The sequence below is a fragment of the Cryptotermes secundus genome, unplaced genomic scaffold, assembly GCF_002891405.2.
Source record: "Cryptotermes secundus unplaced genomic scaffold, Csec_1.0 scaffold142, whole genome shotgun sequence".
Lineage (NCBI taxonomy): Eukaryota > Metazoa > Arthropoda > Insecta > Blattodea > Kalotermitidae > Cryptotermes > Cryptotermes secundus.
This window is the reverse complement of record NW_019743148.1, coordinates 1972675-1987112: the sequence shown is the minus strand read 5'-3', so window position 1 is coordinate 1987112 and position 14438 is coordinate 1972675. Positions and strand designations below refer to the sequence as shown.

The window sequence follows — 14438 nt, the reverse complement described above, 5'->3', positions numbered from 1 at the left end:
ACCAAGATGCATGAGTACACTGAGAGTAACACAGTTCACTGCATACAGAACTAACATATTATCAGCAGTTTTGACATTTTAAGCCCATGTACTTTGAAGTCAATAATTTTTTATACATTTACATTCAAAATAAAGAGGTGATTATGAAAATTTTACAGTGTGCTACTAATGTTAAAAACAGAAAATATTAGAGATCCTTCTGATTTCAATAGTTACTTTAAGAACACTCCATCTCATGCACACATATTCATTGCCAACATAACTGACTAAAAATCTGCTGAGGCTCAAAAGTCAGCTTTTGGTACACCCTTCTGAGATGTTTCCCTTATAAAAAATTTACATTTAATTTATTCACAAATGTTTCAGGATTTAGCTCCGTGTGCACACGAACACATAAACTTGTATACAGAGGTTCATATGCCACCAGTGGCTAGGCGTATTACCGATGTGTAAAATGGTTCTCTCACTACTCAGAATCAAAGAACTGAACTGGATATAAGAAAGGGATTACATACTACATGTGTCATCATTATGTAATATATAATTATCACCGTATTTGAATTTTCAGTCATCTTGCCTGCTTCAGTAGCCATGTTCTGTCACTGCTTCTGACAAAGTTGAACATACCTGAAGACACTTCTAAGAAATATCCAAATCATGGAGTTGGTAAAGTAAATGTGGCTTTGTGTTTAAGCACTATGCTATGAAGATGCATGGGGGAGGGGAAATACAGTTCCATCTCTACTTAAACTTGACACTAGATGGAAGTGAATGGTCAGTTACATATCCAAGTTGCTTTACTCTGGGGAAACAATCTCAATACCCAGTACCCATTAGACAGAAGGCTTGACAGGCTCCAGAGCTTGTACAGAGACCATGGAGAAGAAAAAAAAATTCTAGATTTTGCTGGGAACTGAGCTCCAGTTCCTCACTGGACCCCCAGAGATGATCTGGATGCTGCAGAGAAGAGGAAAATCTCTTGCCCCTGCTAGGAATTGAAACCTGATTCCTCAGCCATCCAGCCAGCAGCATAACCACTATACTCACTGTCCTATTCCAGCTCATGACCACAGAGATCAATATATATAAATTACATAACAAAGAAGAAGATAAAGTTATCCTTGTGTTTAACCCTTTCACTGCTAGTATGTTAAGTAACTTTCAGTACCCACTGTGCTCAATTATCTTTGAATAAATCTTTTATAAATAATTTAAGTGCAAAGTATAAAAATTTGTAATAAAATGTAACTAATCTTACCCTCAGACAGGGAACAGGTAGCAGAAGTTGCAAAAATGTTGAATTATTCAGTATTTTTCACTGGGGAAATCAGGGTTGTCCAAGATGGCCAAAAAAGTACATAACTCACTATCCTAGTCTTATTACTATGTCACATGTTGACCAAAAATCCACAACTTTATTTAAAACTATTATAGAAAGCACTGCACACCATACGAAGCCATTTTTACTAGCCCTGTGAAATACCTGCGTCACATGACCACAGAGCGCGTGCCTCGCTGTGCAAATGCAACCTTTTACATTTCTTAAGCTAGAGGGCAGAAGAATGCAGCCATTGAAATGAGTAGTGCTTCATTATGTTCCCAACAGATGACTCTATTCATCCGCCAAGTGTGAATGAGATTGGTGTAAAGAAACCTGAGATTTGAAACTTTAAAGTCACAATACGGGTTCTGTCGATCGCAGCAGTGTAAGAGTTAAACAAGTTATGAAAGCGTATAGGGGGTCTAGAAATAAAGAAAGTAATAAACTGAAACCAAGTTAATAAAAGAAAAATACTGCTATTCACCTGGCACCCTATATAATGTCATAACCAAAGAGTACAGTTTAAATTTTCAACATCATGAACACGACAAATCTCATATAATTTACAAAAAGTGTTAAACAATAAATGATTACAATTTAATAATATACAGTACACTATAAAATTTAGAAATCTCATTCTGTACAGTAGTTAAAATAATAAAATCACCAGTGAGGGAGTGCACACCAGAAGGTACACTTATCACTTAAATTTTGACAGAAACAAACAGAATATCTTTCGAAATAACTTTGTAACTGCACTACATGAGGTCTGAATAAATACATAACAGTACACAGAAGATTGTGTTCAAAAACGGGAATGCACTGATTACATGCAACAGATTTCTTGCCAGAGAAGTTAACATTTCTATTCTGTGAACACAGCTGCAATACATGTTTCAACATGGTTAACTTCAACTTCCTATGTTAGTAATTATAATTATGTAATGCCCTGTTAAATATGCTAATACAGTAAGGCACATTGGTGTTTTTTATGACCACATTCAATCAACCAATCAGTCAATTCACACCAGCAATACCAACACTGATAAAAGTAAAGGTGCAGTAAGTGCATAATGGAAGGTGAAATTATATCAAGTCAACTGGGGAAAGTTCAAAGCAACAGCTGCAAGGAAAAGAACTGGATGAAAGCTACTTACAGTGTGGTATTTATGAAGGTAATCTCTCTGGGGAGAAAGATGTGACTTGGGAGTGGAGCGGCCACTGAGAGGTGGAGATGACCGTTCGAAGCTTCTTCCCCGTACCAGCAGGTTCATGTGCTCCAAACTGCCAACCCGAGACTCCAGCTCCTCTGCACGAGCTTCTGTGCTTTGCTTCTCCTCCTGTATCAACCTGACAAATGTGTAAAATTAAGTAAGATCCTGAACACTGAGTAGTCATAAACGTGCAGTTTCTTCTTGAGCTAAAAATTAAGGGTAAATTTAGAAGAATCACAGCATACATCATATCATTTTTAGCCTGCTTGCCTTACTTAGGAAAAATAAAAGGAGGCTTATGTCTGCCTTACTTGCTATTTTACTGAAATCTGAGTAAATAATTCACAGGTATGAAACAAAATGTTTTGTTCACCTGATTTCATTGTTGATGGCATCTAGCTGTTCCTGCAGCATCATGGCCAAGGTCTGAGCATCGGTGTGACCAGATGGGGAGAGCATCTCTGCTGCACTAAAGATACTCTCGTTGTCTTCGCCTTCAGCATCACTTGATACATCAAATGCTTGCTGAACATTAGCCAAAACGTGTGCCTGTTGCATCTTCTCCCACTCCTGTTCCCCCAGTGTGCGTATCTGCAACACATGGTAGTGCTCTGAACACAACCAGCTGGAAGATCCTTCTGCCAGTGAAGATATTCAGACATTAAGAGACATAATTAGGAAAGCAACTACTGGGCATCTAAATTATCTGAAATTACAATTTGTCACTTGGGAAACTAGTTTCACATACACAACCATATAAAAAAAAAAAACTCCTTGGTCTGTAGTCCACAAGCGAACAATACCAACCGATCGACCACCGCTTGTCGGCGGAGTTAGTGCCAACTTTTGAGGATATATGATGTAGTGTGGTCAGCGCAACAAATCCCCATGGCTGTTAATCTAAGTTTTCTAGACCAGAGCCACTATTTCCTTGAAATAGCTCCTCAATTATCCTCATAAGGATGAGTGAACCCCATTCCAGACCCAGTACTTCTCAGAAAATCTGGCAGTGACAGGAATCCAACCTGGAACCTCTAGATCTGTAGCCGGGAACCACAGAGGCAGTCATCAATTACTATAATTAAACATAACTACAGAAAGTATTCTCACTACTTGAAAGCAATGAAAATGAAATAAATGAAAATGACAGATGGTTCATGCTGTTCATATCTGGCAATATTTCCCAGTGATAACAATTCAGTTTGGATCTGTAACTTAACCCTTCAACACCAGCGGTCATTTAAATTCCTACTCAACTCCTCTGCCGGAGGATATTTAAATATTTAAATCAGAGAGTGCAACATTTCACTTAAAGTGTAATAAATTGGGAAAAAATGAAGTTCTGTTTTTCTAATTTTCACACTACGTTCAGAAATGTGTATAGAATCGGTGTATTGATCCATACTGCTTTAAAATTATTTTTTGGCACAGTAAGCCTATAAAATTATGAATGACAGTATCATAATACTGTGACGTTGATGGTGCAACGGGAAGTAGGGGTCACGTGAACTCTGTGGTCTCGCGAGTGACGTCACATACCCCCACTCCTTCCATCAGTACGCAACCCTCGGTAAACACCCCCTCCCCACAGTGACGTAACGGAAGAGCAACTGTGTTAGGCAACCACTGCCGCGGTTACTACACAGCAGTAAACAACTCTTGACAGTGTTGCTAGGCAACCTGTAAACATGGTGTCACGTAACAGTGGTACCTATCACGTCACTGTTTTCTGTGTTGTCCGTGCCGAGGCTAAATAAGGAGCAGCGAACACTAGTCAGTAGTATGTGATTAGTGAGTGAGTACTGAGCCAGTTACCAGAGAGTGAGTAACCAGACAGTTGCAGGCTAGCCACCGCCAGAGACAGCTAAATGGATTTGCCAAGATGTAGTTGAACAGCAATTGAGATACTGAATTGTATAAGACTAAGATTGTATAACTGCGAATTGTATAAGTGTGGAGCAAATGTGCAGTAAATTTGCTATATCAAATACAGCGTGAAGTTACTTGTCGCGTGGCATATACCCAACATGTGACAATACCTTAGAAGTTCAGCTGGGTGTGTTGGTCGTGAAAACATTCCACACAGGGTCCTATGTCCCACGCGTCACACCAGTACACAATTTTTAACACACAACACGCCGTTACTGTGGTTTTAACTTCTTCGCAGTTGGTGGAATCTTGCTTATAAAATGTGTTTCTCTTAGAAGGGGCGCTGTTTTGTCAGACGAATGTCGACCCAGCACTTTGTGTTCTACAACACTAGCATATTTCACAGAGTCCCTCAATTAACTGAAGTCTGCCAACTGAGCTATTCTTTTCCTTGCGTTATTCCTACATATTATTGCATTCAGAAATTTTCTATTTGTCCCTTAAACTTTTGCATATTCTCCCAATGGATGCTTGTGCTATTCTCAATTCTGTCATTTACCATATCGAGAAAAGCAAAAACACCCATTTTCAGTGTATAACTCTGAATCTGATAAAACTGTCTGATTCGGTTTGAAGTATATATATTCTTCACTGGTCATGACACAACATGGCTGGCCACTTTGCTCCTTGTGGCAACCAAGTGTTGAAATAGGAAACTTTTTCAAAGAATCCAAATGTATTACAACTCCCACAGGAAGTTCAAAGTGGGACAACGAATATACAAAATAATAGCCAGAAACTTCCTCTTTAATTTCATTCCAAATAATTACTTTACATGAAAAACAACAGTTCAAAACAGGAGCTGAAACATAGCACTACACTAAGCGTACAGTGCACCGAACCCGGCGGCATTTGACAGAAACTGCTGGCATGCGTGGCACTGGGCACGGAACTGAAGGGTTAATGATGGTGTCAGTGAATCAGACTATGCAGCACTAACTTATAGGATAATAATGAATAACACATTGGAAAGGATGTGGAAGGTAACAGTTGTAGCCTTATTTAAGATAGTATCCTGACATTTACCTGGAAAACCACAAAAACCTCAATCACCATGGTTTATGTCTAAGCTGAGATTTGAATCAGGTACTTCCCAAATACAAGCTAAAATCATTACTGCTTGAATTAACTTGTTGCTTAGTCATAAAATTACTTTTCTTTTTGATGTGGTTCATCCTGGTCCATCAAGCTAGCAATATTATAAATTTTAACAAAGTCTTTTTAAACCAGACTTGTAAACAGACTAATTGTATTAATTCATAAACATTTTAATGTATTCATGCACGTCGCTGTAGTTGTTAAAGGGTCAGATTTTATATTCATGGCATTGTAATGATATTGTATGTATGTATTTATATTGATCAAAAGCATTGTTAATAGCGGTTTCCGCCCGTATTGATATATCTTTCTGAAGATGGTCTCTAAGACCAAAACATGTCAAGAATGAAAGATTAAAAAGGAGAGAAAGAAAGAACATTTTATCAGTCACACTGGATGGAGTTGTTAACTTTTCATAGTATTACTTCTTTCCCCTTACACACTCCCTCTCTTCCTTTCTCTCCCCTAAGCAAAAGTAACTGTTATGTAATAAACTTAAAACTGCTTGGCTCTGTAACCTCATTCTGTTGTCGCTTAATATTTAATGTGACAGAACTCAAGGTACCAGTGATTCCAGACCACAAGTAGGGGGGGGGGGGGGGCTCTTAAGTGTCCACATTCCTGAAAGTGTCACAGGAAATTGTGTAGCCAGATCTGACAATTCTCTGAACAAGAGCCAGTATGAGATCAAGACTTCCAATTGTCTGGAAGATCCAAGTTATTTCTCCTTGCATTAAAGCCTGGCCATTAATAAACCTTCACTGATTATCAAGTTTTTATAATGGAATAAATCCAGTCAATGGACTATATTTTGCCTATCCTTGCATTAATGTCTGGTCATGGAACTTACTGAAAATGTCTTTGCACACTAATTAACAATACAGACTTCAAGCTGGCAGATGAATGGAGGTTCTTACTTTTGTTGACTGTTGACTGGTTCATGGCTCTGTGCTTCACAGTGACCAGTGCACCACATGCCGCAAGGGGCATACGAATATTGCCAATGAATCAATATGCCTGCCGGCTAATAACATTCGGAACGAAGTAGTTACAATTCACAAATTACAGGAGGTGTTGAAAATAGTGTCCCTCTACATGTAGACATTCAATGCACCAGCGGAAGAGGTTTTGATTTACCCTCTGAAACTTCTCTGCATGAATATTTGCAATTTCCTTAAAAACATTTTCTTCTAGTTTATCTGCCATCCAGGGGTTACTGTTGTAAACTCTGTAAGATCAGGTGAATGTGATGGCCAAATACCACTGCTGAAAATTCTGTCACCGAAGACATCGGACAAAGCCTGCATAGACATACGTGAAGTGTCAGCTGTACCTGAGTCTTGCTGAAACCAGCTATAGAGTGTTTTTTCTTCTGTTAATTATGGAAAGAATGACCTGTATATATTTTTCGCAATTAAATGTTTCATTAAAAAACACAGGTTCAACAATCCTTCTTGCACTTACAGCACACTGGACATCAGCTTTCACTGGATGGAGTAGGATTCATGGGTTAGATGGCTAGATGTGGATTCTGTGAACTCCAGTAGTGATTATTTTGCATATTTGTGTATCCTTGCAAGTGAAATCATGTTTCATCAGAAAAGAATGTCAACTGCAGATTGATCTCACCTTTGACAATAGACTGTACAAACCAATTGCGAAAATGAACTCTGCTAGCTGGATTGAACAGCTGCAAGACATGGATTACTCTTGTCTTATAGGGTAAGCTTCAGCAGCCCTTCCTGCATTAGACTCTGACTCTCCAGTCTCTTGAATAGATGTTTCAGAGATTTTCTAGGTGTATGTTCAATTCTGTCATTTAACGTTTCCTCTGTATGCACTTGGCACTTATGTTTTTGTGTCTTGTCTACAGGGAACTCTTTCATCATGAAATTTATGTCGTAATTTTTGCTGACACTTTCTAGCAGATCCGTATTTCATGTAGGTGTCATGCTGAGATACACGTTGTTCTAAAGTATATTGCACTATCATGGGACAAACTGCCCCCTAACTGTAAATGAGAACAAATGGCTAATGGAGCTGATAACTGATGCCCATTGCTGGTTAATAATAAAGGAATTCCCATGTATTAACCATTCGCCTTGAAACATAATGCTGTCAAGCGGTCCACAAAGTTAATAACTTCCCCTAATTCCAAATGCCAACAGCCATCAGGCATGCTGATTCATTGGCAAAATTTGTATGTGCTTCACAGCCAGCAGTGCACCACTCACCATGGAGCACAGAGCCACCAATTTTCGACAAAGGTAAGAGCCTCCCTATAAGACAGAGGTAAAGTACTGTTGTGCCTAAGTATACACCATGATGGCACAAAGGGGGAGTTGAACTAATGCTCCACAAATTCTTAATTCCAGCTCCGTGAGCTCTATGATTTTAGTCCACAAGCGAACTATACTGACCGAGCAACTGCCGCTTGTTGGCGAATTTAGTGCCAAATTTAGTGGATAAAGGGTGTCGCTTGGTCAGCGCAACGAATCCCCACGGCCATTAATTTTCGGTTTTCAAGACCAGAGCTGCTATTTCCTTGAAATAGCTCTTCAATTATCATCATGAGGCTGAGTGGACCCCGTTCCAGACCCACTACTTCTCAGAAAAAATCTGGTATAGCCGGGAATTGAATCTGGACCTCTGGATTTGAAGCCAGGAACTCTGACCACTAGAACACAGAGGTGGTCCTTAATTCCAGCATCAGACATGATAATCCCTATAAAAGTTAACTCTATGATGAGGCACTTAGGACAATACTGTACCTTAGTGGGGTCATCCTCCAAGGCTGACACTCTACCTTTTTGCGGCCTACGTGGCAAAGAGTGAGTGTCAAAACTTGTGTGACTTGAACTCCGCACAAAACTGCTAGGATCTGTCACAGCATTTGGAGATAGGCTCCTGCAAGAAAGGAACATCTTACAACCTTTTGGAGGTAGACAGTAAGTATATATAACAGAAGGCTTAAGCTGGACAGGACAAATCAAAATAATAAAACTAAGCGTGCATCAACAAACTGAAAATGATTTTATCAGGAATATACACATAACACTTCTTTCAAAACATTGTCAAACTAATGAGACTCTCTGGTCTCCTCTATTTGATATTAAACACATGTAATGACACAGGGTAGGAATGATTGTAGCACAAGTAAAATAAGCAGCAGCAGCAGCAGCAGCAGTGGTGGTGGTGGTGGTGGTGGTGGTGGTGGTGATAATTACAACTATGATGATGATATGACCACTGCCACTGCTGCTACTAACTACTACTACTGCTACTACTAGCTCCAATAATTATACTCTTATAATTATAATGACAAACCTTGTTAATGCATCAGTCTGTTGAATATTAAAGGCAATTTCTTGCTGCAACATCTGCCGCTTAACATTGTCAATTTCTAGCCTTGCTTTGCCCAACTCTTTGACAATGTCACCCTGAAACAATACAAAATATAAGAAATAAAATTAATAATTCAAATAAATTTATATACAAAATTGTCTTATTAAACTGTAAAAATGTATTTTTTTTTTACCTTTTCCCCTTGCAAATCTTCTGCAACTTTTCTTGTCTTCTCAAGTTCTTGTGTGAGAGCATTCTTTTCTTCTAATGCATGCATTCTTTCTTTCAGATGGACCTGTAACCTCTCATTGGATTCTAGAAAGAGGAAACATGGAAATTTATTTGAGGCAAAGTAAAATAAACATATACACTGAAATTACCCAAAACTGGCCTGAGGATGGCCTGCTGCTTTGTTTCTGGATAATAACAGTAAATCAATCTTTTGTCACCCTTTACGATCCTAGGGATAAAATTTTGGTGTTTCTTAGTCTTCTCTCGTAGCTCAAGATGCACGTTTATGCGTCGCTGCTTTTGATCCTCTGTCAAAGAGTCGGGGAACAAGCTTCGTGGCAATGCAGTGCATGTTCAAATTTTCTGTTAAGGTCTCCTGGCAAACTACAAAACTGATCCCAACAGTGTCTGCGAGCTCATGATTGTCTGGTGACGGTCTTCGTGGATGAGATCTCAAATTTTTTTCGACATTTTCTGTCGTTTTGTCAGCGCTTGGTCACCCTGAACGTTCGTCATCTTCAAGCAACATTCAACGATCCTTGAATTCTGTATGCCATTCAAAAACCACTGTTTGATTTAAAGAATGTTCTCCAAAAGACTCACAAAGCATTTAAAGTTATTTGGTAGTGTATTTACCAAGCTTCACGCAAAACTTGATGCACACATGCTGATCAATTTTTCCATCTACTGCAGACAAAATGAAAAAAGCACTTGTGTAAAAAAAATGCATGTTCACAGTGTGGTGTTACATGGCAGACTGATGCAATAGGCTTGCAGAAGTGTGACCTTGGCCCCCCCCTCTCATCTTCTTTCACTAAGGCAGTAACAGTCCAGGTACTTTCGATAGCATATCATATCTTCAATCAGATTAACACAGCATATTCAAAGTGAACTGTCTATCAGCCATAGCAATGTTTTGTACCATCTGCAACCTACAAATTGGCATACACCCTCAGAAAATATATATCTCTGTTTTTAAATCACAATTTATATTGTTGTTCCCTCTTGTAATATAAAAAATCTAAATTTGGAATGCTGGCACCCTTTTATGGAAAGACAGCATTTTTATATATTATCTCAGGTCACTACATCTCTGAGTACTCTCTTAAAATTAAAAAGAAATATACAGACATTTGTTTAACCACTTACTTTTAATGAAAGTGTCTCCTTAATAAATAAAGGAGTTAATGTATTCAGAAGGAAAGAGAAGACCTGAAGTGCTGAGTGCCTGACCTGACAGCAGTTTGTCGACAGTGGAGGATAGCCTTGTGTTGTGCTCCTCATTCATCTTGAGCCTCTGATTGAGTCGCACCAATTCTGCATTCTTCTCTTCCAGTTGAGCTTCTAACCTTTGGATGCGATCCTCAGCTGACCCATGCCGTTCTTGTGCCTGTCACATCAGAGAGACACCCAAACTCTCAATGACTTACAACACAAACCCAGCAGTGCAAAATTAATGGCAGCAAGAGGAAGCATGATAGATATACTAAAATACCAACAGAAATTTAAGACATTACAGTGAATGGTATTCGTGTGTTTGCTATACTATAATTCTATGCCACCAACTGATGTGACTTTCAATGGCATTCTATTAGTCCAACGACTGTTGTTTACTTTCCATAGAGCATGGACAATTCTTCATAAGATGAGGCACCAACTATACAATTAATTATANTACGAGCAATGTCATATCATAGCCATTTCTGCATTTCTGTCAAATCATGCAGAACCCATAGTGATGAAATTTTTCTCATGCCCAGGTGTTTNATTCGATGTTGTATAACATCAATTAAGTTTTATCTTGTTTTATACAATAACTTTTAGTTTTTATATAATCTGACTTATTGTATTTTTACGCAAAGTATTTTAAATGATTAATAACATTGTATCCAATCTAATGTACAGCAGTTCAATGGTATATGTTTGTTAATATGTGTTTGCCTGATGATGGCCGTTAGTGGCTGAAACATGTAGCGAAACCTTAGCTTTGCCACTGTTCTGTAAGGCAATGCAGATTTCCTGCAAGCCTCTCGAAGACCTTGATGACACTGTCGTGCTGTACAGCCTCTTGCACATTCAATCTTTATCCAACTCCATTGTTCCTCTTTCGAAAACATTCTGACAACACTACATTAGACCGCCAGCTAACACGAGGCTCTGTTCTTCTCGTCACTGCGCATGCGTGTGATGTGGGAAGGAAGAGTCCATTTGCTCTGAGGTAAGGTAGGTATGTAACTAAATTGTGGTATAAGCGACATTATTTGCTTCCGTTGCATGGCGTCTCTACAGCAGTGTGACCACTATTAAAGTTCCAACCCTCGTATTTATATACCACACTGGTTTATTTAAATAATCAGTACTTGCTAAGATATAACTGATCAAATATAAGGTGGTCACAAAAATTACTACTGTCTGAACATCAACAGCAATTAAATGCATGCACAGAAATGTAAACAATAATGTTACCAATGTGAAACATCAACTCATGCACAGAATATTAAAAGGATGCTAGTACTACATACAGAGGTTATAAATACATTATTTTCTAGGCCGCGCCATAGCTCAAGCGGTTAGTCAGTGGCTTCCCAACGCGGCGGCCCCGGTTCGATCCCGGGTCTGGTCAAGTGGGATTTGTGGTGGACAAAGTGGCGCTGAGGCGGGTTTTCCCTGAGTACTTCGGTTTCCCCTGCCAATCTTCATTCACCAAATTCTCCATCATCATAATCACCCGGGGCAGGCTACAATAGGCCAATCCGTGGCTGCCATGCTGAGTGGACCCAATTGGACTCCACCCCCCACTAAGCGAAGCAAATTTTTTACATTATTTTCTAAGAATAATTAATTTTTTCTTTATGTAACAAGAAATATGATTACGAACGACTTTAATGAATAAAACTGCATACTGACATAAGAAGAAAAATTAGGTCATCTATCTACATTAATGTAAAATATAAGAATTAAGCACAATGTGTCACAACTTCAGTAACAAGTATTCTTGCAGCAAAGAATAACAGTATTTTAATAACAATAATGACATGTTAATGTCTCGTGAAATTGAAGTGCTTATACAATTTTTATGCAGCGCTAAGTTAGACTATTATAAAATAATAAGTGGGCCAAATCATGCTGTACAAGGGGAAATAGACAAAGACAGACGACATTGACTTGTGACATCACTGTAGCGTACCTGCACCCTCACCTGCGTAAGGGCCTCCATCCTCTGCTTTAGCTCCTCCTCCATCTCTGGCAGCTTAGCAAACTGAGCCAACTTCTGTTCAGAGAGCTCTAGCTTCTCCTGGATTGCTCGGATCTTCTCCTCCTGCAGCTGTTAACAGGTCAATCAACTACAGATTCCTTGGGCTACAGCCTCCTTCTCCTCTATGTGGAACCCTCCCTTTTCTCTGATTCCTGTGTTAATATACCTATCAAACGCGTGCAGTAGATTTCTTGAACACTGCCTGAATTCAACACTTAAAAAATCCAAGCAATCACCCATCTACAAGCAGAAGAAATCTTTGGAAGTGGACAGTCACTGAACCACTCAAGAACTAGCCCACCATTTCTGGAACCATTAAATTCATGTTTAACTCCGCATTCTTTGGGCCTTCTATTGCAGGCAATTTAGAGTTTAATGTGTCTTTGACTTTCAGTAATATGCCATGTAGAATGTTGGAGGCTTTCCACTGTTTTAGAAATCACTGGAGTTACCATCTTCAGGATTAATGACTTTACAGGGGGTTCTGGCAATTCTTATATAGCGCTTGCATTAGGCATTGTCAGACATGAAGCTATGACTGGATGAGCAGCAGACTGCGATGCTAACCAATAAGGAGGGACCATACTGTTAGTGAAAATACGTAATGGGAAATGTTATGGAGTGTAGGTAAACTTGAAGGGAAATTATTAAAAAATGTTTTGGTGACCAGGTGGTCCTGAGATGTGAATAAAAATGTCCCACCCAGTGAACCTGTATTTACGAAAGGGGATGATGGAAGATGTTTTTCATCTCTTCTTTTCTCGTTTTCCATCATCACCATCACCATCATCATCACCACCACCACCATTGCCATCAGTCATCATCCTCATCATTGTCATCACCACCACCAGCATTCCTTCTACTTCTCCGCCCTTCCCGTGTGGACAGGAAAGGGAGTTCAGTAAGATAGCTCAGTGGTAATTCTGAGGGGGGGGGGTGAAGCCAAGCTTTATTCAGTCTTATTTTGACAGCTTCCCTGATAATGCACGCATGGTAGGGCCTGGTGTTGGCTATGACCTCTGAGTTGTCAAAGTCAATGCTGTGTTTTGTATGCGCACAATGTTTGGCTACTGCCGATCACTGGTTCTCTAAGTCTGGTGTCTTTGATGTGTTCTCAAAATCCTACTGGACAAGTGGCAACCCACTGAGCCAACATACACTTAATCATGCATGCAAGGGATCTTGTAAACTCAGGTTTTACAAGTTATGGGTTGTCTGTCACCGGTGGACCTGAAGTGGGATGCCTTTTGTTAAACAGTTTCTGGATTGTGTGAATGCTTGTCTTCTTCAGTATCTGTCTGTGTGGGTGGGTTCTCTACAGACAGCATACACCAGGGAGTTGTCCAGGCATCTACTAACCAGGACACTCAAAAACAGTAACATCTGATCCATTTCCATGTTCATGGAGAACTTGATGTTGGGGTGCCTGGAGTCACAACCCCTCCCCCAAGTCATTAATACTAAAGATGGCAAGGGCAAAGTTTGCCAAAATGGAAAACTTTCGATATTCTAAGTGGTGGAATTCTGAAAGTTGAAGCCAGACATTAAGCCACAGTCAAGGAAACCTAAATACCAGAATGACTTTACAGTTTGTTTATACTTGTCACTGGGAAGATATTTTTGATCAATCCTATTATATGAAGTGTAAAGAAATAAGAAGATTATTTCTGTTACAGCCACAGTATGATGTTGTACATCCATGTGTCTACCTTGAGTTGTGCTTCCTTGTGTTGGAGTTCCTGCTCCAACTTTTCGTTTAGATCATGAAGAGAAGTCGACTCACGCTGTGCATTCAGGTACCTCTTCTCAAGGGTAGCAATACGTTCCTCCTATAGGAACAAACAATCAGCTACACATACTCAGCAGATAATGACAACTGTGATTATGGAAAAGCGAAAGAGGGTGAATTATAATAATAGTATCTTTCTAAATAACCTAACTTGAACATTCATATACAATGCATTTCATTTCAAATTTAAAGTGCTGTATATTATTAATAACAGCATTACCAAACCTCAGTATTCTAATGTTTTTTAAATGTAAA

General features: G+C 39.2%; 1 protein-coding gene across 10 annotated transcripts in view; it reads right to left on the bottom strand.

Annotated features, from left to right (window-relative positions):
* LOC111873731 (liprin-alpha-1) overlaps window positions 1-14438 on the bottom strand; it is a 438279-nt gene that overhangs the window by 30370 nt on the left and 393471 nt on the right. For 6 of the 10 annotated variants that reach the window (XM_023868665.2, XM_023868669.2, XM_023868668.2 and 3 more), the window contains 8 exons: window positions 14104-14223; window positions 12326-12463; window positions 10372-10528; window positions 9101-9222; window positions 8890-9002; window positions 8334-8469; window positions 2909-3126; window positions 2479-2671 (listed from right to left, as the gene is read on the bottom strand). In XM_023868665.2, the coding sequence (XP_023724433.1) occupies window positions 2479-2671; window positions 2909-3126; window positions 8334-8469; window positions 8890-9002; window positions 9101-9222; window positions 10372-10528; window positions 12326-12463; window positions 14104-14223 (1197 nt within the window). The remainder of the gene's footprint in view (window positions 1-2478; window positions 2672-2908; window positions 3127-8333; window positions 8470-8889; window positions 9003-9100; window positions 9223-10371; window positions 10529-12325; window positions 12464-14103; window positions 14224-14438) is intronic. The other 4 variants (XM_023868666.2, XM_023868671.2, XM_023868667.2 and 1 more) reach the window with 3 other exon arrangements.